This window comes from Zalophus californianus, chromosome 16 (assembly GCF_009762305.2).
Source record: "Zalophus californianus isolate mZalCal1 chromosome 16, mZalCal1.pri.v2, whole genome shotgun sequence".
NCBI lineage: Eukaryota > Metazoa > Chordata > Mammalia > Carnivora > Otariidae > Zalophus > Zalophus californianus.
Window position 1 is genome coordinate 15,369,944 of NC_045610.1, and position 24,618 is coordinate 15,394,561.

The 24,618-nt window shown below is 50.0% G+C and overlaps 1 protein-coding gene across 4 annotated transcripts in view; it reads left to right on the forward strand.

Annotated features, from left to right (window-relative positions):
- The window catches only part of SLC43A2 (solute carrier family 43 member 2), a 44,936-nt gene that overhangs the window by 4,886 nt on the left and 15,432 nt on the right, over positions 1–24,618 (forward strand). For all 4 annotated transcript variants that reach the window (XM_027625218.2, XM_027625220.2, XM_027625219.2 and 1 more), the window contains exons 3-6: positions 6,316–6,529; positions 7,692–7,747; positions 8,821–8,897; positions 24,066–24,158. In XM_027625218.2, the coding sequence (XP_027481019.1) occupies positions 6,316–6,529; positions 7,692–7,747; positions 8,821–8,897; positions 24,066–24,158 (440 nt within the window). The remainder of the gene's footprint in view (positions 1–6,315; positions 6,530–7,691; positions 7,748–8,820; positions 8,898–24,065; positions 24,159–24,618) is intronic.

Below are 24,618 nucleotides of genomic sequence, written 5' to 3' on the forward strand. Positions count from 1 at the left end.
TTGGTGGATGGCTGACTGGCAGAGGAGCAGTTGGGCCGTTTATGGAATTTATCGTATTAGACTTGTGAAAAGCTGACTGGTTTGCAGCTGCTTGAGATGCAAATTCATCAGCTTTTTGTTGCTTGTAAGGACCTTTGCTTTGAGTTGTTCTCTCAAGAAAATTTGCCTAAGCCTGTTGAAAGGTTCTCAGAACTCATTCTTGGGGCTCCAGCCAGAATCTGGCCCTGGACACGGTGCTGGGTTCCAGCGTGGTGAGGTGGGAGAAGGAAAGAACCTGTTTCTCTGCTGCCTCTCAGCTCTTTCTGCCTTGCCCACCACACGAGATTGATAAGGACCCGTGCCCCGCATTTGGGCTTTGCCTCGCCGGCCCCCCCTGGTGTGGAGAGGAGGCTGACTGGCTTCCCAGCCTAGGAAGTACGGGGCTTTCCCAGAACTGTGTCCCTTTGGCCTCCGGATGACCGCCATACCTACCCGCTCTTGACCTCTTTCTTCATTTTCTCTGTCATCTGATGGCCTGCTTGGACAGGGTCAGGTCAGGGGGCTGTTAATCTTCTCTTCATCTAATCTGCATGTCCAGTAAGCATTTATTGAGGTGTTGTGCTGGGGGTGCAGAGAGGTACTGGCCCTCAGGGAGTCTGTAGTCCGCCAGCATCAAACACACAGACCATATACTTCCCAAGTGGTGGTCCGGACTCCGGCGACAGCAGTGAGGATCTGGTTCAACTTGGGTGGGAGGGCCCCTCTGATGTTTAGGCAGAAGCGTGGAGGGCAAAGAGAGGTGAGTCGGGAGGGGAGGGGCAAGAAGAGCTGGGAGGAGGCCAGGGCCCCCAGGGCCTAGGAGGCCACTTGGGGAAGTTGGATTTTATTCTCAAGGTGGGAAGCAGTGACAGAGGCAGAGGAGGGTGACGGTCAGATTCACCTATTAAACTCTTAGGAATTGTTGAGGTCTTGCCACATACTGGGCGTGGGGTGCGGGTGGGAGTCGTGGCCTCTGCCTGAGGAAGTCGCAGTCCGGCTCATCCGGGGAGACCAAGGCAGACCCGAGTGCTCTGCTCTTGACCACTGCAGTCTCTCTGCCTGTGCTGGCAGGGGAGCCTTACCCCTCACGAACACTGCAGGAAGCTGGTCCCCTGGGCCCCGAGAGGGTAGAGGGCTGTGGTCAGGCAGGAAAGCAGAGCCAGGCCTGGTCCCCCACAGGTGGGCTGAGGCTGCAGATGTGGACAGGAGACATTCCCTGCTGCTTGGAGGCCCTCTTTTAATGGTCTCCTCCTCACGCAAAGGCTGCTGGCTTTTGAGAGCTTTTGAAAACCCACCCTTTTACTTGTATTGCTGTGAATGTGACTGTTTCCACTACCTCTACTCCCACCCCCCCCCCCACCTCCGGGTTTATTTTGGATCAAAAAAAACAAAACAAAACATTCTGTAGCAATGGGGTAAGAAGGTCTGAAGGCTGGTGCCCACGGCCTCACAACATGTCAGAGAAAGAAGCTGGCGCCCTCAGCCTTTCCTACCAACCCTGCCTTTCTTCTTCCCATTTCATGACCCACTTTCCCTCTCCCACATCCGCTGGCCCCACCTGCCTTCGTGGTGTTGCATTAAGGTTCTGTCCAGCTTGGGTTGACTTTCAGGGAGGATCTTGGGGGCAGTCCCATTCACACTGGGGGTCATTAAGGGCCACCTGGTGCTGTCCCTGACACGGTGACAGCCTGTGCGTCTCGGTTCCTTCAGCATATTCTCTCTGAAAGCCTCTAGCCCAGGTAGTACAGCGTCAGCACAGCCTAACGGTTAAGCAGGAACTTTGAGGCCCAGCAGCCTGGATTCAAGTCCAGGGCTTCTCCGTGATGTGCTATCTGTGAGACATCGGGCAAGCAACGTGGCCGCTCCAAAGCTCTTGGTGTGCTGGTGTGGAGTACGGGTGGGGGTGAGAGAGCACTAAGTGACACGGAATGAATACCACTGAATAAGTGGCCAGCACACACAGGCAGTCTGTGGCCACAGCTAGGGGCTAGGCTCCGGCCTACCCAGGATGGCCCTCTGACTGTCTGTGTCCTGCCTTCTGTTTGCTCTGCTTCTGAGACTGACCTCTCACCTACATCCCCCTGTTGGACTGAGATACTGCTTCCTGTTGCCGGATAGACTAAGGATTTGGGAGCGAGACAGGAGATCCCGGGGCAGGGACCATCGGCCGGGAGGTCCAGGGGCCTGCATCCTGGGTGGGGAGGGAGGGCTCAGTAAGCAGTCAGAGAAGGGGGCTGCCCAGGAGTTCAGAGGAGCCTCCAGCCCAGTGCCCCTTTCTCCTTTAAGCATCATGCAGCCAGTTGTTCGGCTCCCCATTCCCTTTGTTTCTCTGGGGTGGGAGGAACCCCCTCTTTGATCCAGGGATGCCAGGGGAGCCCAAGTGGGGTCATAGCACCCCCTTTTGTCCCCTACTTTCACTGTACAGATTGTGTGTGAGTCTTCTGCGAGGAGGCCTGAACAGTGCAGGCATTGTTCTCTCTTCCCGGCCCCTCAGCAGCCTCACAGCGATTCGGCACACTCTGGCCACACCAATTCCTTGCCTGTCCTCTTGGGTCACCTTCCTGGCCGGGCTGAGCCAGGCGACTCTGGCTGCCCACAGAGAGGCATCTGTTTGATAAACAGGTGCAGGTGAGGTGCGGAACAGGCTGGGCTGGGGCGAGGCCTGCGCTCTAGGCTGGGAGCAGAGGGGCACCCTGGGGCTTGACACTTTCTTTGGTGCTTATCTGTTTGTGTCTCTCCTGGCCCACGGTGGCCCAGGTGGGAGCAGAGAGGGAGGAACAGCCTGGGTGTGGCTGTGTTTGGGCATCTGCCGGATCTGTGATTATTCATGTGGGCTGTTTACTGCCAACAAAGCTGGGCTCATCAAAGATTTAGTCTCCTCTAGGAGCAAGGGACTCTCTTGCATTGCTTCATGGGCAGACAAGAGAGGCCACTGAGACTCCCTACCCCAGGCTTATCTGTTGCTGGACATCACTGCCTAGAGGCAGGCGTGCAGGGGTCAGGTAGTCCAGTTGGCAGGGATTTTAAAGAGAGAAAGCTGGAGATGCCTGGGTGGCTCAGTCGGTTGAACATCTGTCTTCGTTCGACTCAGGTCATGAACCCAGGGTCCTGGGATCGAGTACCGCATCGGGCTCCTTGCTTAGCGTGGGGGAAGCCTACTTCTCCCTCTGCCTGCCGCTCTCCCTGCTTGTGCTCACCCTCTCTATCTGACAAATAAATAAATAAAATCTTTTCTTTAAGGTTTTGGTTTTTTAAAACAAATATTTATTTATTTGAGAGAGAGAGAGCACGAGTGGGGAAGAGAGGGAGAAGAAGGCTCCCTACCGAGCAAGGAGCCCAACATGGGGCTCGATCCCAGGAGCCTGGGATCATGACCTGAGCCGAAGGCAGATGCTTAACCGACTGAGCCACACAGGCTTCCCTAAATAAAATCTTAAAAAAGAGAGAGAGAGAGAGAAGGCTCGTGGCCCAAGGTGTATAAGTTCCTGTTCCTATGTGTAGTGGCTCCAGGATGAAAGATGGGGGACAGGGCGCCTGGGTGGCTAAGTCGGTTGAGCATCTGCCTTTGGCTCAGGCCATGATCCCAGGGTCCTGGGATCGAGCCCCATGTCGGGCTCTTTGCTTGGTGGGGGAGCCTGCTTCTTCCTCTGCCGCTCCTCCTACTTGTGCTCTCTCTTTCTCTGTCAAATAAATAAATAAAATCTTAAAAAAAAAAAAAAAAAAGACGGGGGACAGATACCCTTCCCTCCACTCCTGCCTCTCTCCTCATGAGTGCCCCTGTCTAGTTCTCTCTAAACAGTTCAAGATGTTTCCACCACTATCCCCAGTTACGGCAAGTCAGAGGGACTGCCTTGAGTACATTGCCTTGGGATTTATCTTCTCTCTTGTGGCGAGTGCAGTCTTGGATTTAGGGGTCCAGCTCTGGGGAAGCCGGGGGCAGGCACCCTGGGGCCTCTACTCACAAACAGTGCTGCCTGGCTCCATCTGTTTGTTACCTGTCCGGCTCTGGCTCTCCGCTTGCAGCTGCAGACCCCAGAACGCCCCAAGCCCTGAGTCCTTTTGTGTTCTTTAGTGCAGTCACAGGCTCCAGACCCTGTGTGGCCACAGTCAGGGTTCACAAGCCAATGATCCTGGACCCCAAGGTGCCTTTTCCAACCTTCCACTCTGTGACACCTGCTCTGCTTTGCTCGTGTCTGCTCACCAGCCTGGAAACGGCCATTGTGGTGTGGAGACCCTGTCCTCCCACTTCACATCCAGTTCCTGTTGCTGCTGGCCGCCAGCCGTCACCTGAAACCAGAGCCAGCCTGAGAGGCAGCTCCGCTTTTGCAGAAGCTACCCCGCCAGGGGTGAGCAGCTCAGGCCCCGCTAAGGCAGTGTGTGTGGGGGTTCTGACCTGGATGCTAATGGACTCAGATGGTCCCGTTTGTCATGTGTTTTGGCTGTCAGCAGAGTAGGGCCTCTTTTAGGAAACAAAGTGGCAGGGATTGGGGTTGGGGAGAGTATCTGGCTTATGGCTTGTTAGGTTTTGTTTCTGTGGTTTCAGGAGGTTGACCTTGTGCCTTTTATCTCCTTAAATCCCCTCTATCTTCACCGTGGTTCCGTACATCCTGTTTCCTTTCTTTTCTCTGCATCCTTTTGGCCATCATGATCTGATTCCGTGACTTCATCGTTTTCATTCATTCAGTAAACACCTGCTGTATACCAGGACCTGGGTGAGGGGCTGGGGACGTGGGCCCCCAGCCCAGTGGGAGACGAGACACAAAGTCCTGCTGCACACACGGTTGTGGAACCCTGCCCCCGGTTCCTTTGTCCAGCTCTGCTGCCAGCCAGTTACACCATCCCAAGCCTCCCATAATAGTGATAATAATAGCAACGCATAGCTGTTGTTCATTGAGCACTTTCTATGTCCGTGTGAGCTCTAGAATGTTGTCCAGATTTCCTCATGTATCTTCCACCCGACTCTAGGAGGTAGATACAACTATTATATTGTGCTATTTTACAGATAAAGGAACTGAGATAGAGCGAGATTAAGTCCTTTTTCCAAGGTTATACAGGTAGGAAGTAGAGGAACCAAAATTGAAACCCAGAGGCCCTATTCTGGCACCTCACCCTCAGTCAATGTGCCCCCAGCAGGGCTTGTTAGTTAGAGGTTGGCATATAGCGTGATTCACCCTCGGTGCATCCTTTTCCATGACCTTGGGGCAGCCCTGGGAGGCCTGGGCAGGCCTTTGCAGACCTCAGCTTTACAGCCCTGGCGCCAGAGGGCCACAATCGGGAGGCGGGCAGTTATCGGGAGAAAGGTGTTTCCTTGACTCTCCCAGTGTGACCTCGCATCTAATCAGAGGCTGCTGGTCTCTGGCAGGATTAGTCAGCATCTCTAACTAGCAGTGCCGGGAGAAGGAGAGGCTTCCTCCGCTGCCTTCCTGCCTGGGCTCCACCCTCCCGCCCGCGGCTGCTCCTGCAGCACTTCGTCCTCCCTATTTTTCGTTGTCTGGGTGCTGGGTGGACTTTGGAGGGGAGATTAGAGCCAAGATTGCAGGCAGCACAGGTGTGGCCACAGGGGACAGCAACACTTGACCCCAGCAAGGAAAGTAAGAAAGGTGGACCTCAACAAGTGAAAGCTAATGACTTGGGACTGTCTTATAAAAACTTCTCCAAGGGGTTCAGTGGCACAGCGTATGGGGGTGCTTGATGCTGTGAAAATAACAGGGGGAGGTAGCAGATGGCTTATACGCTTGAGAAGTTTCCGGTACCTAGCAGTACAGGAGGCCCGCTCACTCTTCCCCTTGATTGACCGAGGAGAACCAGGGCATTGCAGTGACACCGGCAGCTTGTCCCTCCCGGGTGGTCTAGGATCGAGCCCTGACAGACTGGACAGAGCTGCTGAGAAGGTTTGGGCCGGCCTGTGGCCCCACAGCCTAGGCTGGGTCCTGAGGCCTACTCTTCTCCGGTGTAGGTTACTTTAGAACGGGAATCCCAACCTGGGGCTCAGGTGTGCTTCAAGGGACACAGGAAACCCCTGAAACCGTGGACAAGCCTCTGTGTGCATTTTCTGAGGAGGAGGAGCATAGCTTCCTTTACTGGATTCTCCAGAGGGTTTGCGACCTCCACAAAAGATAAAAGCCTCTGCATTATCTCTCCAAGGGGCTTGGGCCAAATGGACAGCCAAGCCTGCTTACAGTAGCCAGAGCCAGCCCTGCCATTTCCAGTGGGGTCTGAATGTGCATCTGCCCCTCTGATCTTTGGGAATCCCTGCCTCCACCCTGTGATCAAGTTTCCCTCCCTGTACACACACAGAGATTGTCACCAACGGCACAGTGGGGGTCACAGCGGAGCCGCAGCAGGAGCACGAGGAGATAACCTGGATGAATGGCTGGCTCAGCTGCAAGGCCCAGGATGAGATGCTAAACTTGGCCTTCACCGTAGGCTCCTTCCTGCTCAGTGCCATCACCCTGCCTCTGGGCATCGTCATGGACAAATATGGCCCAAGGAAGCTCAGGCTACTGGGCAGGTCAGTGCAGGGGTTGGGGGTGGGCAGGTGGCACTCCTGGGCTGAGAGCCCCACTGTCAGGAATCCTGGTCCCTGCTATCAGGTGCACTGTGGAGCTCCCTAAATGCTCAGAACCCAGAGCGGGGTTCCTATCCATTCTGCCACCAGGTCAGTAGGGACTGTGATCCTTGCTGTGTGCTAGTACTGCATAAAAAAGGTTCAGGGCCCCAGGCCTGCCTGGGAAGGCTTGCAGTTGCTTGCCATTAAGAACACTGGTTTCCACAGTCTTCTTGACCTTATACCTCGGTCAGAAAAAGAGATTTTGAACACGTATCTCCATTATAAGCATGGAATTATCAGTCACATACACATATGCCATTCTTAAGGTTTTATGTGCTTTATAACGCATGTACAAAAAAAAGGTCAAAGTGGCTAAGATTAAAAATGATAAAATAGAAGTTCTGCTGCTTCTGCTACTCCCAGCACTCCAGGGGATCATCCTGCGCACCTCCCGAGGTACGTGTCCCTGGTCTGTAAAGCTCCAGTCAGCCAGACTCAAGAGTCAGTCCACCAAGCAGCTGGTCCTCTCAGGCCACAGCCCTCCCCACACCAGTCCCCCGGGAATGATCATCCGCAGGGCAGTGGTTTGCAATGGGTGAGACCCGTGACTGTGAAGGGAACGGGTGGAGGATCAGTCTCATTCATTCTTTGGAGCTTAAGAGGCCTTTGTCCTCAGGAGAGAGCTAAGCAGAGAGGATTCCGAAGCTGCCACTCATCTCCCTCATGCCCAGTGGGGTTCTGTCACTCCCTGGGCAGAGCGGGCATAGGAACCTGGGGAACGGATCATGCCCTCTCGCTTCAGAGCCGTGGCCTCTCCAGTCTGAGGATGGGAGGAGACGATGCAGTGTGGTGTTTACCAGATCTGCCTTTGGGCCTTGAATTCTAGCTTAGACACCCGCTAGCTATGAGACTTTTGAGAATGTGTGTCTTTTTTTTCTTTCTTTGTTTTTTTTTTTAATTTTCTTCATCAGTAAAATGGAGCCAATTATGTTCCTTAGAATTGTTAAATGAGAGAATGTATGTGAATTTTCTGAAAGCCTCTGACCAATAGTAAATACTTCCAAAGAATACTATTAACAATAGCAATAATAATAAATAATGTACTATTTCTGCTTGGTTTTAGTGCTTGCTTTGCTGTCTCCTGCTTGCTGATTGCATATGGAGCAAGTAACCCGAACTGTGAGTATGCTTTTCCTCTACCCTTTTGTCAGGGGTTGGGGAGAGAGTGCCCAGAGGTGCTCCCAGGCCCACCTGCTCTAGAAAGCCATGCCAGGCCTGGTGCTCACTGCTCAAGTTAGAGGGGGATGCCTGTTAGCCTTCACCCAGTTACTTGTCCTGAATGGGTGGCTTGGTAAGCCACAGTCACTCCAGACCGACATCTGAGAGAAGCTCCTCGGGTGTACAGTAGTCCCATCCCATCACCAAGCCAGGCCGGTCCCCAATGGCCTCATTGATGCCCAAGCTGAGATGAGTTCTAAGAACCAGGCCAGCTGAGGGGTATGTGCATAAGTTGGGAGCTGAGTCCCCTAAGGCAGCCCAGGCCAGCAACTGTAAAGATGGCTTAGAAGCTGCGGCGCCTGGTTGGCGCAGTTGGAAGAGCATGTGACCCTTGATCTCGGGTCGTGAGTTCGAGCTCCACGTTGGGCGTGGAGCCTACTTTAAAAAAGGCGGGGGGGCACGTGGGTGGTTCAGTCGTTAAGCATCTGCCTTCGGCTCGGGTTGTGATCCTGGGATCGAGCCCCGCATCGGGCTCCCTGCTCAGTGGGGAGCCTGCTTCTCCCTCGCCCTCTGCCTGCCCCCCCGCCCTGTGTCAAATAAATAAATAAATAAAATCTTTAAAGAAAAAAAAAAAAAAGGCTTAGAATCCAATTGGTCTCCAAGCCTGTTCAGTGGAGCCGTTGCTTCAAAGACTTTCAGAACAAACACCAAAATCTTAGCCGGGCTTATCCACTGATTTTTGAGCACCTGTAGTTTTGATTTCAGTGAAGCAGCTTCTTTAGGCCTCTGGTGTGCTGCTAAGGTTAGTGGACAAAGAGGGGTAGGGATACCCTGTTTGCAGGAGCCCAAGCTCTGTAAAATAGGCTAGCGGGGGGTGGCGAGGAAGGGCCTGTTGCAGTTCCCCAGGTGTCTGTCACTAACCCCAGATGGGTTGTCATCCATTCCGTTTGCTCCCTGCGAGGCCCTGGGCCAGGCCCTCGCCTCCCTGAAGCTCAGCTGCGGTCCCCGATTATGAGCTTCCTGTTTCCTTACAGCTCTCTCTGTGCTCATCTTCGTTTCCCTGGCTCTGAACGGCTTTGGTGGGATGTGCATGACTTTCACCTCATTAACAGTAAGTATTGATTTTTTTTTTTGAGATTTTATTTATTTGACAGAGAGAGATACAGCGACAGAGGGAACACAAGCAGGGGGAGTGGGAGAGGGAGAAGCAGGCTTCCCGCTGAGCAGGGAGCCCGATGCGGGACTCGATCCCAGGACCCCGGGATCGTGACCTGAGCCGAAGGCAGATGCTTAACGACTGAGCCACCCAGGCGCCCCAAGGATTGATATTTTAAAGATCTCTCATTCAGTCATCGCTCTGCGAGTTTGAGGCAACTTTTGTTGGCTTCCATTTCCTCGCCTTCCATCTGCCTACCTATGCCTGGACCTCCCAAGCAAGAGAGGGCTGCTGGGGATGAAGTGGCCTGGCAGCAAAGCCAGTCATGGCCTCCTGGGCTGGGGAGGTCCTGTAGGTAGGCCTGAAGGCAGCCGAGCAGGGCTCTCAGAGCAGGCCCATCCCTTGCCTGCTGACCTTAGCTTAGGTGCTGAGGAAGCCAGCTCACTAGCTGTGTGCCCAGAGAAGACAGGAGCAAAGAGAAAAAGGCTGCCACACACGTTCTTTTCTCTCATTTTCTATGGTAGCTCTGGCTAACAGTGCAACCTAAAAACAACCCTCCCTTGGAATCTCCCCACCCCGAACCGTTGCCTTTGTCCAGGATGGAATGAAAAACTCAGGGGCGTACATAGCTGCCTCTCTTCTTGGTTTTCTAAATGCCAGCATACAGAGAGCCACCCTGGGGAGGGAGATGTTTTCTTGGGATGCTTGAGTGCCCCCTTATCTATAGCAGCAGAATACCACAGAACGTGCTTCTTTGTGGGGTGAGAGAGGTTGTTGGAAGAAAGAAAGTCAAAGAAGGCCAGAAATGTCTTCCCTAGGAGGAAGAAGGGAGCTCTCTGCAGGCTGGCCCTTCAGAGCTGGCCAGTGGGAAAGAAGTGAGAATACTTCTTCAGAGAGATTTCTGTCTGACAGGAAAGTCTGGCTTGCCTGTTTCCCTGTGAGAAGGTTTTTATGACACAGTACCTGCCATCGCCAATTGCAGGGCACTCCGGTCTCTTCCACTAATGAGTCAGGAGTCCTGCTGTTGAGGGGCTCTTGTTTGGCTCTGAGGGAGCCCTGGGGCTGCTGGTCTTCTTGGAGGGAGCTTGAAGAGGTGCTGGCATCTGCATGACCCCCTGCCTGCAGGCTATGAGCCTGCGGCCAGGCCCGGCCAGGGCCAGTGCTACTTCATTCCCCCTTCCTGTGCTTTGCCTGGGTAACTTTGTCCCGGTGGGAAGGGGTAACTGTCCGGTGGAAGCCCATGGAAATGGAGAGTTCAGAGAAGTCTGTGTTAGGTGAGAAAGGCACAGCAGGGGCTGTGTGTGTGGTATGCTTGGGCTGTAGGTGACACGCAGGTATGGGTGACAACGGGTGTGACTGACACGCACAAATCTGGGAACTCTGGCTGCCTTGTCCTCTGTGATTGGAGGAAGATTGACTTTGTACTCTTTTGTGCATTTTTACTTCTATTTTTTTAACCAGGTAGATTTCTTTTTAAAACGGATGTATCCCGGGCGCCTGGGTGGCTCAGATGGTTGAGCGTCTGCCTTCGGCTCAGGTCATGATCCCAGGGTCCTGGGATCGAGTCCCGCATTGGGCTCCCTGCTCAGTGCAGAGCCTGCTTCTCCCTCTCCCTCTGCCATTTCCTCTGCTTGTGCTCTCTGGCTCTATCTCTCTGTCAAATAAATAAATAAAATCTTTAAAAAATACCCAAAAAAACGGATGTATCCCCCTCCCTTTCAAATTCCCAGAGGAAAACAGATGTCGAAACTCTAAGAAATATTTTAGAACTATCCAAAGTACACAAATCCCACTAAGTTGTGTAAATTTTATGAAACAAGAGTCATGGTTCTATTTGTTCTTTGACAGCATGAAAATGACCAGTTCTTTCATCAAAATGAAAATTAAAAAACCTGGCATCATCCCCATTATTTTAGTCATGCTGTGCCTATGTTGTGGCAGTTCTGAATTTTGGGATAAAAAAAAGATGGGTCTTGAATGTCAGGAGTTTATGCTCTGAGATGCAGAAGGATGCTTTATTGTAATAAAACACAAGACAAATGGGTAAAAACCACCACACCATGAACCACCTTTAAGAAAGCCTGTGGGGGTGGGGGGCACCCGGGTGGCTCAGTTTGTTGAGCGTCCAACTCTTGATTTTGGCTCAGGTCGTGACCTCGTGGTCCTGGGATCGAGCCCCATGTCGGGGCTCCACACTCAGCCTGGAGTCTGTCTGTCTTCCTCTCTCTCTGCCCCTCCCCCCCGCTCACTTATGACTCTTGATCTCCTGGTTGAGTTCAAGCCCCATGTTGGGTATAGAGACTACTTAAAAAAAAAAAAAAAGAAAGAAAGAAAGCCTTTAAAATGAGCTTATAGTTTTTATCAAGGAACATTTAGGGGAGGCTAGCTGGCCTATAAGGATTTGTTTTCTGGATTTTTTTTATGATTATAAACAAAAATGTTTATTTTAAGAAGTCAATATTTTAGGAATATAAAGTATAGACTAAAATTCTATAAGCACACCTTCATCAGTTTAGAATATATCTCTTCAGTATTAAAAAAAATCTGCATATGCCAATGTTACTCTTTTTTGAAAAAAGGCTGTTACAGCTTGCCTTTTTCACTTCTTTCAGGTGTTTTTCTGCCAGTACTTAGAAATCTACCTTATTATTTTATTTATTTATTTATTTATTTTTTATTTTTTTTTAAAGGTTTTATTTATTTGACAGAGACAGAGACAGCGAGAGCAGGAACACAAGCAGGGGGAGTGGGAGAGGGAGAAGCAGGCTTCCCGCTGAGCAGGGAGCCCGATGTGGGACTCGATCCCAGGACCCTGAGACCATGACCTGAGCCGAAGGCAGACGCTTAACGACTGAGCCACCCAGGCGCCCTCTACCTTATTATTTTAAACTCTAGAGCTCTACCTCATTATGAAACAGTTTTATGTTATGCTATAATATAGATGTACCATAATTTATTTAACCAGTTTCCTCCTCATGGACACTTGGGTTGCTTTCCAGTCTTTCTGATTTATGATGATGCTAGAGAGAACACACCCCTGTATATACCTTTCTGTAAAATAAATTCCTGGAAGTGGGATTGCTGGCCTTCCCTATAGGTTCCATCCTGATACTATCGTACCAGCATGGTTGAGAGTGGCCCTTTCTCCACACCCCTTCCCCAGACCCTCTTACTAGTCTTTTCAATATTAGCCAGTCTAATCTGGTGAAAATGATATACCATGATCTTTTTAACGTTTTTTTAAAAGATTTTATTTATTTACTTGAGAGAGTGAGAATGAGAGAGAGAGAGAGAGAGCACATGAGAGGGGGGAGGGTCAGAGGGAGAAGCAGACTCCCCGCTGAGCAGGGAGCCCGATGCGGGACTTGATCCCGGGACTCCAGGATCATGACCTGAGTTGAAGGCAGTCACTTAACCAACTGAGCCACCCAGGCGCCCTTTATTTATTTATTTGACAGAGAGAGAGTGCAAGTAGGCAGAGAGGCAGGCAGAGGGAGAGGGAAAAGCAGACTCCCCGCAGAGTAGGGAGCCTGATGCAGGGCTCCATCCCAGGACCCTGAGATCATGACCTGAGCTGAAGGCAGACGCTTAACTGACTGAGCCACCCAGGCGTCCCTGTATACCATGATTTTAAAAAAATTTTTCTTTACTTGTTTGTGAGACAGAGTATTTTTCTACCTCTTTTTTGTGGTCATTTGTATTCTGTGAATTGTTTTTGTGCAATTTGTCAGTTTTTTCTACAGGGTTGTTTATCTTTTTTTTTTTAAGTGTTTTATAAGAGCTCTTTCATATATGTAAAAAAATTAGCTCTCTTTCTGAGTGAGCAAGGGATCTTACCCTAGGGTTTTTAGGCCTCTGGGTGATCATGAATAAGTTTAAGGAAGGCTGTATTTCCCTTGAGATTGTATGCAAGCAAACTGTGTGTGCAGGTGCATTTTTCTGCGGAAGTGTCTGTTGCTTTCATCAACCTCTAATAGGTCTGTGTGAAGGTCAAAAGTACTGCAGCAGGAGCATTCCTATTAGCTCCTCGCTGTCCCACTGGGAGTCAAAGGTACACAGGATACACAGTGGCCAGGGAAGAAAACCATTTGACTGTTAGCCTCAAGGGTTCGGTTAGCAGAGATCTATTTAAGGGAGGCTGGTGGCTTGTCTCCTAAGGTCTCCCTTCTTGGGTCTAGAGCAGGGGTTAGCAAACTGCTGCCCCCAGGCCAAATCCAGACCACTGGTAGGTGTGGGGCGACCCGAGCGGGTGGAGGCCGGTGGCACTGGCAGTGGAAGAATTCACCCCAGGCAGCACGAAGGACACAGAAGTTTATTGAATACAAGGAAGCAGCCGGGCAGGACAGCGAGGGAGAGACTGTCTGCCAGGAGGCAGTGCTGGGGGGCTGTGGTTCAGGTGGGGAGTGAGGAGGTATGGGAATGTGTGGAATTTTCCATTTTTGGTACCGCGACGCAGTTGTGAGGGGGCCATTGGTCAGCTAGGGCTCGTGGCTGTTTTGAGGTGGGTCGGCGGACGGATCTGTGTGCATTCAGCCTGGTGGTCACTGCTGATAGAGCCTGAGAGGTCTGTACTCGCGGGTGATCCTTGCCCCCTTGCACAGCCCTTCTACCCCACTCCGGCTTCCAGGGCTCACACCTGTGGCCTAAAAGCTGCCTCAGTTGGGGGGTACGGATTTGTAAACAAAGTTTCATTTTTTTGTATTTTTTTGTGTTTTTCAAAGATTTTATCCATTTATTTGAGAGAGAGAGCAGGAGCAACGGGGAGGGGCAAAGGCAGAGGGAGAAGCAGACCCCCCCCCCCGCTGAGCAGGGAACTGGATGCGGGACTTAATCCCAGGAACCCGAGATCATAACCTGAGCTGAAGGCAGACGCTCCACTGACTGAGCCCCGCAGGCGCCAGTAAACAGAGTTCTACTGGAACATAGCTATGCCTACTGTTAACTATGTGTGCGGCTGCCTTTGTGCTGTGGGGCAGAGTGAGGTAGTTGTACAGAGATTATATGGCCTGCAAGACCTAAAATATATGCTATCTGACGCCTCACAACCTCCGGTCTAGAGGTGCCAAGAAGCTGCTCAATTACTATTCCCTCACCCCCATCCTGCTGACCCCCCCTTCTATGTACGTGGGCCAACTCCCTAAGCACTTTCTAAGTCATTTTCCCCCTCCACCACTGCCCCTGGCCTGAGGGATCTCAGTGGGCATTCTCCTGTCCAGTGCTGTTTCAGATGAGGGCTCTCATGGCTCTGTTTTCCAGAATAGACCCCAAAAGGGGAATGAGAAGCTGGAGCTCTTGGGCAGTGTTTTAGGGCTGGCTGAGGCTTCTGCTGAACAGAGCTGAAGAGCAGAACTTTAAAAAGCAGAACCCTCAGGATCGGTTCCCAAAGACGCCGAGCTAGCAGCACAATGGTACTTTCTGTTTGTGTCTCCCACCCATGTTCTAATTTGGGGGACAAAGGAGTCTTCAGGGTTTCCTTTAGGAGCCTCCTAAATCAAATCTCCTACAACTTCTTTGGGGCCTTGGATAATCACTCTGTGATAACCTGGGAATCTGGGGGAATGTGTTGCCATGGAAACCTTAATTTGGGGACTTTCTGAGTTTTTTTTTTTAAGATTTTATTTATTTGAGAGAGAGAGAATGAGAGAGAGCATGAGAAGGGGGAGGGTCCGAGGGAGAAGCAGACTCCCTGCTGAGCAGGGAGCCCGATGCGGGACTCGATCCCAGGACTCCAGGATCATGACCTGAGCCGAAGGCAGTTGCTTAAACAACTGAGCCACCCAGGTGCCCCCGACTTTCTGAGTTCTAAGGAGGTTTGTGTTGCATGGGCTGTGGTATAAATAAAAGTGACCAGGGGCTGTGAGCTGTCACCCCATTGGTGGAGAGTGGGCCTCAGGTTGGCAAAATGCCTTTTCCCCACAGACCAGAGAGAGATGGCCAGTAGAGCCTGAGAGGTCTGTATTCGTGGGTGATCCTTGCCCCTAGAGTGGAGGCTCAGAGGGGCAAGATGGGATCCCATGCCAGGTGGGCTGCCTGACAGCCAGGTGGCTTTCCCAGGTCCCCGCAGCAGAGGGTCTGAACTGGGCCATGGGACAGCCTCAGAGGAGGAGGGTGACAGGTCACTCCATGGGAACAGAGCACTCCCTGAGGTGCAGAGCCTCAGCTTCCCTACTGGACATCTGGACAGCACACTTTGGTCTGTTTGCCCAATGTCTAACGTTTGTACAACCCTTTAAGTCGCTTCGTTGGCTGGAGTGTAAATACCGGCCGGCGGCTGAGGCGGCGTCTTTGGGCCGCCACCCTGCGATCCAGGGCCTGGGGTTGCTTAGAAATGGGAGCAGATGGCAGCCAACATTGTGGACGTATCTTTTCCACTTCATTACTCTGCACCCCCCGCCCCCCCTCCCCGCCGTGTGGGCGGGACAGGGGGTTCTGAACTGGAAACCTCCTGGAGAAGTGGTTACAAAACGTTGGCAGGGTCCTTAATGAAAAATTTCTCTGTGGACTTTTCCTATTTGACTCATTGAAGTCTGACTTTAAATCTGAGGAAGAAATGATCCCATGGGAGTCCCAACTGTTTGATGAAAACAAAATAAATAGCTTTCTTCAAATACCGAGAAGAGGTGAAGGAAAAGAATCGGGGTACAGCAAGAAAGCGCATGCCCCCTAGTTGTGGGGTGGGAATTTGGCATTTCTGCTCGGCTGACCCATTTCTACAACCAGGAGAAAATCCCCACAGCACCCCAACCAGCCTTCGGGGAGCCTAGGTGCCAGGTGAGCACGATTCCCAATGCCTGGAGCCAGTTCTGTCCTTTGGTTTCTCTCCTGTGCCTTAAGAACCCAAAATAGCCAGCTGATCGCCATTGACCTGGGAAAAATTCGCCCATCGGAAGTTCTGCCTTGTGAGTTTGCTTCACCACGTGACATGTCCAGGGGTGAACAGAAAGTGCAGTGGAGGTATCAGCGGGGCTGGGCCTGGCTGGGGAGGCAAATGAGGTAGTTTCGGGAGTGGAGTCCCTCCCACCCCCCCCAGCAGTGAAGCGGAAAGGTGACCACAAGGACCTTTTCCTGGCAATGTGTGCTTGGAGCTGCCCGGTTGTTTGGGGTTAGGAAATAGCCCAGCTTTGCTGAGTCTGCTTGTCCAGACTGGTACCTGGATCCCGGCCTACACAGGTTGTACAGAGCTCTGGGCGTGTACACCAGCCACTTTTGGACAAGGCTCACCTCTGGAAGGGGCCTTGTGGGTTTTCCCTGAGGCCCAGGGTGTGCCCCCAGCTGGTGGGCTTGGGAGACCGTGGATTTGCAAAGTCAGTGTGAGGGGCGACACAGTGGCCCTTCTGTCCCTGCCTGCCAGCCGAGGCCTGTCTTTGGGGCCCCTGAGTAGAGAGGCATCTTAGAGAGGGTCCTCTTGTCCAGGAGCCCTGTTCCGTGGCCAGGACTCCGGGGCGGCGACGGGGGAGGCGGGTGCTGCCTGCAGCTGCTGTTTTCCCCTCTGGGGAGGTCACACAGCCAGGGCCTGTTTACAGGGCCGCCAAGGGGCTGAGAATGAGTCACCACTGTATCCCCGAGCGAGCAAAGCCGGCTTGGAGTCCGGGTTCTGCCCTGCAAGCCTGTTCCAGCCCTGGCCCATGTAGAGGCAGCAGAAGCGGGAAGCCGCTAGGGGAAGCCCCCGGAGCCTGGGGAGGGGGCCTGTGTTCCCCACCCGTGAGAGCAGTTGTGAGTCCAGAGTCAGGAAACCGCCCATGCTGAGTGTTTTCCCCTGTCATCTGTCATTGTAGCACTGGCTCCAGCTTCCTCCTTGGCAACGAACCTGGCTCTCCCCCTCCACCCAGCCCACGAGGCGCACGCTAGGGCACTCTGCTCAGTGCTCAGACATCACTCCCATCACCAGGGCTCCAGAGTAACCACTCTGTGCAGATGAGGCCGTTTGGAGGCGGAAGGAGGGTGAGGGTGGGAAGGAGGAGGAGACAGACATGAGGATGAAATAGGAGAAAGTCCACTTGAAGGTGTGGCCCTGGACCATAAGGAAGGAGGTCAAGGGGTGAGAAGGGGGCAGAGAGGTCCCAAAGGAGCGTCAGAGGGATGTAGAAAATCTCTAGTGGGAGAGCAGACTGAATGCTTAATAAGGAACAAATAGAAGGTGAGAGGTGAGGGTAATTGCCTTGGGGACCAAACTGAGGTTTCCAAGAGGCAGAGTAGCCCAGCGGCAATGCACAGAAACTTGACCCACTTTGAATCCCAAATTTGACCCTGACCAGTTGGGGGGAGTCCCTTGACGTTTTTAATCCTAGTGTTTTATACCCAACAAGTGAGGGTAAAAAGTTACACCTACCTCATAAGGTTGTTTTGAGGGCTTTTAAGGTAATACCTATAGTAGGCATTAAAAGTAGTTGCTATTATTATTATATGTTATACTAATATAATTATGCTATGTCATCATATATTCTTATTTAATAGTAAGGAAAATTCTCTAATCAAGCTGCTCCTGGGCACAGCAAATGGGGGAAATCTCCCGGCAGGCATGGCAGCTTTTGGAGGAAGGGAAAGAAGCAGCTTAAAGGATAAAACACAATTAGTATTAACGTTGAAAAAATAATTGTGTCCTTAGGGAAATCCTCTCTTCTGTGCTTGCCGTTCTTTTGTGACCACACATTGACTATTGGTGAGATGTTTATACTTTGGGTTTCATTGGTCAAGGTCACCCTTGATGTTCTTTTCAGAGAGATTTCATTTGACAGAAATGAGAGGTAGACCCTAAAAGCTGACACACACTTTGACTACCTATTTAAATACTTGTATTGGTCAAAAAAAACCCACCATGAGGGCGCCTGGGTGGCTCAGTTGGTTAAGTGACTGCCTTCGGCTCAGGTCATGATCCTGGAGTCCCGGGATCGAGTCCCGCATCAGGCTCCCTGCTCGGCGGGGAGTCTGCTTCTCCCTCTGACCCTCCCCCCTCTCATGTGCTCTCTCTCTCTCATTCTCTCTCTCTCAAATAAAATAAAAATAAACAAAATCTTTAAAAAAAAAAAACCCACCATGAACTAAGAAGAAGTTAAAGGACAAACTAGGAAAACATATCTGCAGTACATAGACAAACTGTGCCTCTTTAATATATAAAGAGCCTATATAAAATCAATATGAAAAGATTAACATCCTCATAGGAAAAAAGGACAAATGAGGAATATAAATGACTGATTTTTTTTTTTTTTTACGATTTTATTTATTTGTCAGAAAGAGAGAGCACCAGCAGGGCGAGTGGCAGGCAGAGGGAGAAGTGTTGCCTATTTAGGGCATCCCTAAATGACTGATTTTAAAAATTGTAGAAAACGTTCAAAGTTATTAGTAATTAATAAATATAAATTTTTTCAATTTCTTTTTTAATCATGGAAAAAGTTATATATACATGGTATTAGAAAGAATAGTATAATGATCTCCATGTACCCATCTTGCAACTTAAACAGTTATCAACTCATAACCAGCCTTGCTTTGTTACTGTCTCCACCCACCATCCAGACTATTTTGAAGCAAATATCAGTCATTGATTCGCTTCATCTGTATACACAAAGAAATGGATTTTAAAACAAGGATGTTGGGGCACCTGGGTGCCTTAGTCAGTTAAAGCAGCTGCCTTCAGCTCAGGTTATGATCCCAGGGTCCTGGGATCAAGACCCACATCGGGCTCCCTGCTCAGTGGGGAGTCTGCTTCTCCCTCTCCTTCTGCCCCCTGCTCATGATCTCTCTCTCTCTCTCAGATAAATAAATAAAATCTAAAAAAATAAAAATAAAGATAAATTAAAACAAGGATGTGGATAAAGTGGCAAATATTAAAAATAATGATAACACACAATGCTGGGATGGATACAGTGAAATAGACACTCTACTATGCTGCTGGTGGGAGTTACTGATCAGTGTAAGTTTCCTGGAAGGCAGTTTGGCATGGAATATCACAAAAACTTAAAAATGTGAATTCCCTTTTGCCTAATGATTCTGCTTTTGGGAATCTACCTTACAGGAATAATAGCCATGTGCACATAGGTTTATCTTTAAGAATGTTAATTAAAAAGGACCTGAGTTCCAACATCAGAGAAATGGTTGCATAAATTATAGACCATCCAGATAAGGAAATACCAGACAGTCATTACAAATTATGTTGAAGGTGAATACTAACTTAGAAAACATTTATAGGGGTGCCTGGCTGGCTCAGTTAGTGGAGCATGAGACTCTTGACCTCAGGGTCATGAGTTTGAGCCCCATGTTGGGTGTAGAGATTACTTAAAAATAAAAAAATAAAAGATGATAAAAACAGGGGCACCTGGGTGGCTCAGTCGGTTGAGCAGCTGACTCTTGATTTTGGCTCAGGTCATGATCTCAGGGTTGTGGATTGAGCCCCGTGTGGGGCTCTGCAGTCAGTGCAGTCTGCTTGTCCCTCTCCCTCTGCTCCTTCCCCTGCTAGCGTGCACACGCTCTCTCTCTCAAGTAAATAAATAAAATCCTTGGGGCGCCTGGGTGGCTCAGTCGTTAAGCGTCTGCCTTTGGCTCGGGTCATGATCCCGGGGTGCTGGGATCGAGCCCCGCATCGGGCTCCCTGCTTGGCGGGAGGCCTGCTTCTCTCTCTCCCGCTCCCCCTGCTTGTGTTCCCTCTCTCGCTGTGTCTCTCTCTGTCAAATGAATAAATAAAATCTTTAAAAAAAAATAATTAATTAAATAAAAAATTAAATAAATAAAATCCTTAAAAAATAAAAATAAGGGCACCCGGGTGGCTCCGTTGGTTGAGCGACTACCTTTGGTTCAGGTCATGATCCTGGAGTCTCAGGATCTGCTTCTCCCTCTGACCCTCCCCGCTCTCCTGCTCTCTCTCTTCATTCTCTCTCTCAAATAACTAAATAAAATCTTAAAAAAATAAAAAAGTAATTAAACTTAAAAATCTTAAAAAAAAATTAAAAATCTTAAATAATTTTTTAAAGAAAGAAAAAAACATTTATATCAAGTAAAAGGGGAAAAATTTGTAAAGCAGTATGTAGCATATATGATCCCAGTTTTATTTAAAAGTTACAGGTATTTTAGGAAATTGATTAAAGAGAAATATATCAAAATAGTAACATGACTATATCAGGGTGATTTTTATTTTATTCTTTATGTATACTTTGTTTCAGATGTCTTACAATGGACATAAATTGTTTTTCTAATCAGGAAAAATAATCCTAACTTAAAATATAAGACGTAGGTGTTGGCCGGAAGGCTGTGTAGTAGTATGGTTTGACCTGAGGCTCTCCCTACCCTAGGAATCGTCCTGCTGACCAAAATAACATGTTGGGGAGTATTTTCTTGGTGTTGCTAAGAGTGCTGTGGGCAGGGAGAGGCCGAGCAGCAAGGAGGGCAGCTGGAAGGCTCCTGTACTTGTCTAGGTGTGAAGGCAAGGGCCTCATCCATGGGCAGATGGGAAGTCAGTGTCCTTTCCCAGCTTCCTGCTCTTCCCTGTCCTGGCTCTAGTTCTGAGGAGAAGATTCCAGAAGATCAAACCAGGGTTGTATGCCAGCCCCAAGTCCATTGTTCTGTTGGCCCCTGTCCTAGGTTAGGGTTAAGGCAAACTTGAGCTTAAGAAGGTGGAAGGAAAAGGGCTAGCTAGAACGCTGTCTGCTTTTTTAGAGTATTCCCAGCCCTGTTGGAAAGTTGGAGACACTCTTTGTGCCCAGAGGTGACTGCAGCAACAAGAATGTTTTCTTGGCTTGACTTTGCACCAAGTAGCCTTTCCTATACCAGGCGCTTGGCCTCTATCTGCTCTTCTGGTTGGGTTCTAAGCCCACTTGATCCCTTTCTTCCTTCATTTTCCCTGGCTGGAGTGGCATCCCTGATAGGAATGGTTCTCTCCTTCCATATAAGCAGAACAAATCTTTGGATTCTCCCTGGGGTAGATATGGCCCCAGAAATGACTCCCCTACAAGGCTGCCTTGCTGGATCAGCCAGCATAGAGCAGCCCGAATATGTGAACTCAGGAACCGAGACAGTCCTCTGAACCACAGCATACCTGGGAAGCAGGTGTGCAAAGAGTAAGATTGGCACCTTTAGGGTTCACCTAGGTGTTCCCTGGGCACACAGGAGCATGTCACATTTCCTCTGTTCCCGCTGGGGGGAATTTCTCTATGCTCTTTCTCCCCCTTAGACCTTGTCTGAGAAGCCTGAGTGGACAGAGGGTCCACTCTATGTGAGGGCTGGAAGAAGAGTTCTTTGTGGGCTAGGAATTTTGGGGGAAGCCTGGACGGCCACCCTGGCCCTATGCCATAAAATGGTTTATTGGCTATATACTATAGATTTTTCATTTAAAGATTTTATTTTGACAGAGAGCACAAGCAGGGGGAGTGGCAGGCAGAGGGAGAGGGAGAAGCAGGCTCCCCACTCAGCAGGGAGCCCGATGTGGGACTCGATCCCAGGATCCTGGGATCATGACCTGAGCTGAAGGCAGATGCTTAAGTGTCTGAGCCACCCAGGCACCTATATACTATAGATTTATTCATGTTCCTCTTTAATCCCTGGATGCCAAAACATCTTAAGTATCTTACTCATGTATTTTTTAACAGTGATATTGAGACAAATTGACATACCATACAATTCACCTAAAGTGTACAGTTCAGGGGCGCCTGGGTGGCTCAGTCGTTAGGCCTCTGCTTTCGGCTCAGGTCATGATCTCAGGGTCCTGGGATTGAGCCCCGCATCGGGCTCCCTGCTCAGTGGAGAGCCTGCTTCTCCCTCTGCTGCTCCCCCTGCTTGTGCTTTCTCTGTGTCTGTCTCTGTCAAATAAATAAATTAAAAAATCTTAGAAAAAAAAGTATACAGTTCAGTGGTTTTTAGTATATTCAGAGTTGTGCAGTCATCACCATAATCAATTACATCACCCAACTAGAAACTCTGTACCCATTAGCATTTCCTCCCTTTTTACTCCCAGCTTCCTCTACCCAAGCCCTGGGCAACCACTAATCTATTCTCTCTCTATCTCTGTGGATTTGCCCATTCTAGACATTATCTCTCTATCTCTGTGGATTTGCCCATTCTAGACATTTCACACAAATGGAATCACACGATAATGTAGTCTTTTACGACTTGTGTCTTTCACTTATCACAACTTCTTCAAGGTTCATCCATGTTGCAGTATGTATCAGTACTTCTTTTTGGGGCTGAATACTATTCCATTGTATAGATAGACCACATGTTGTTTACCCATTCATTCATCAGTGGGCATTGGGGTTGTTTGCACTTTTTTGATATTGTGAAGAATGCTGCCATAAACATTCACGTACAAGTTTTTGTGAGTCCATATGTTTTCATTTCTCTTGGGTATAAACCTAGGAGTGAAATTTCTTTTTTTTTTTTTTAAGATTTTATTTATTTATTCATGAGAGAGAGAGAGAGAGGCAGAGGGAGAAGCAGGCTCCCAGGGAGCAGGGAGCCCGATGCGGGACTCGATCCCAGGACTCTGGGATCATGACCTGAGCCGAAGGCAGACGCTTAACCATCTGAGCCACCCAGGCGCCATAGGAGTGAAATTTCTAAGTCATATGGTAACTCTGTGTTTAACTATTTGAGGAACGGCCAGACTGTTATCCAAGGTGGCCATGTACCACCTTAAAATCCCACCAGCGGCAGATGAGGGTTCTGATTCCTCACAAACTTATCAGTGTTTGTTAGTATCTGATTTTTTTATGATAGCCACCCTAGGGGGTATAAAGCGATATCTCATTGTGGTTTCAATTTGCATTTCCCTGTGATTAATGATATTGAGTGTATTTTGGCCATTTGTATATCTTCTTTGGAGAAATGTCTGTTCAGCTCTTTTGCCCATTTAAAAAAATAGGTTATCTTTTTATTACTGAGTTGCAGGAGTTCTTTATATATAGACACATGTCCCATATCAGATGTATGATTTGCAAAAATTTTCTCTCTTTTGTGTGTTGTCTTTTCACTTTCTTGCTGGTGTCCCTTGAAGCACAAAAACGTTTCATTTTGGTGACGTTCCTTCCTTATTTTTAACTGTGGGCAAAACAGGCAGAAATGACGAGGGGCAGGAATAGCCAAGTTCAAACTGTCTCCATTCAGCAACAACGGATGGGCTTGCAGGCAGCAGTGCTCCATGATTAAAAAAACCCCAGGATGATTCCAGGCAATTGGGAGAGCATAGATGAGGTCCATATGAACAGCAGGTTGGCACAGCTATGCAGATAGTGATCCTCAATGCCCAGGACGCTGTGGGCATGGGATGGGAGAGCCTCCCAACATGGCAGTGCCGTCTCTCCAGGGGCTAGTGAGAGAGCTACAAACTGGCTGTTTGGGAGGATGCACTTTGCCCTGCATCTGTTTGAATCCATGATACGTTGTCGCATTTACTATGCCTGGATTTGTGTGGAGTCACGGGGGCGGGATTAGCCTTGAAGTTGTGTCTGATGGGCCCTCAGTGAGCTGATGTGAAGTGTGAGGAGGACCTTGCTGGGAAGAGAGACTGAGTCTTTCTTGCCATCGGTCTTCTCAGGTGCCCATCACCTGGAGAGGGAGAGCTCTCCTTGCACTTAGAAAATCAGTAGCAGGAATCCCAGGCTAGCTCCCCTGTCAGCCCTGAGGGAACTGTAGAATTCTGATTGGCACCTTCCAGAAGCCTGCTGTCTTAAAACTGAAAGCAGCTTTTGCTGACATCTGGTCCTTCTGGGACGCTGATATTTTTATTTATACAATGACACTCTCATCCCCAAATAGATTCTTATTTTTAACAGGCTTGCTCCCTTTGAGGGGTGCCTGAGGCTCCCAACTCTGCTCACTGGCATCTCAATGTAAACCCCGCAAAGAACAGGAAGGTCCCTGGCTTGTGCCCGAGCAAAGAAGAGGAACACTCACCAGCCAGGAAGTCCCAACAGCTCTGTCTTTACATCCGGAGTCCGAGTTCTGCATTAATCTAGCCTTCTTTAGCAAGCTCAGTCCCAAGGGGGAGAACTTCCAATGAGCCGTCATTACCGCCCCTCATTGACCCAGGGAGGAGAGCAGATAAGAAATGGTGCCTGAGGATGCCCTGATTCCCTCCCCCACCCCCCACACCAGTCTGCTGCCCATTCTCTCAGCGGGTCCCCCTTGCTTCTTGTCTTTCAGCTACCCAACATGTTTGGCGACCTTCGGTCCACGTTTATTGCCTTGATGATTGGATCCTATGCCTCCTCAGCAGTCACCTTCCCGGGAATCAAGGTGAGGGTGTGGCCACCTCACCCTCCAGTCCTAGTGTCTGAGCAGAGGCCCCTCCCAAGGCTCCTTCAGCCTTCTCTGAAGAGGGAAGTAACTGTAGGAGCTGGGGTTGGCCCCTCCCCACCACCCACACCTGGGAGGATGCACCTGGGCACCACAGCAGTAAGAAAGGAAAACCACTGGGCTGTGGGGGAGGGAAAATTCAAGCATGTTGTACAGGGTGTTACCGCAGGCCACCTTTGCATTTCTGCTGTGTCTGCACTGGGGTAGAGAAAAGGGACGGCTGAGTTCGTCCCTGGTCACCCCACCCCCCGGTCTGTTGTTGCTGGGCTGTTACTGTCCATTAGCCAGAACTCCCGGCTCTTTGCTAAGTTGGTTCAGCTGTTTCCCTCGCAGGCAGGATTCAGAGCCCGTGGAAGTCACGCAGGGTCAGGAGGAAGCAAACACCTCACAGTGCGTCGGT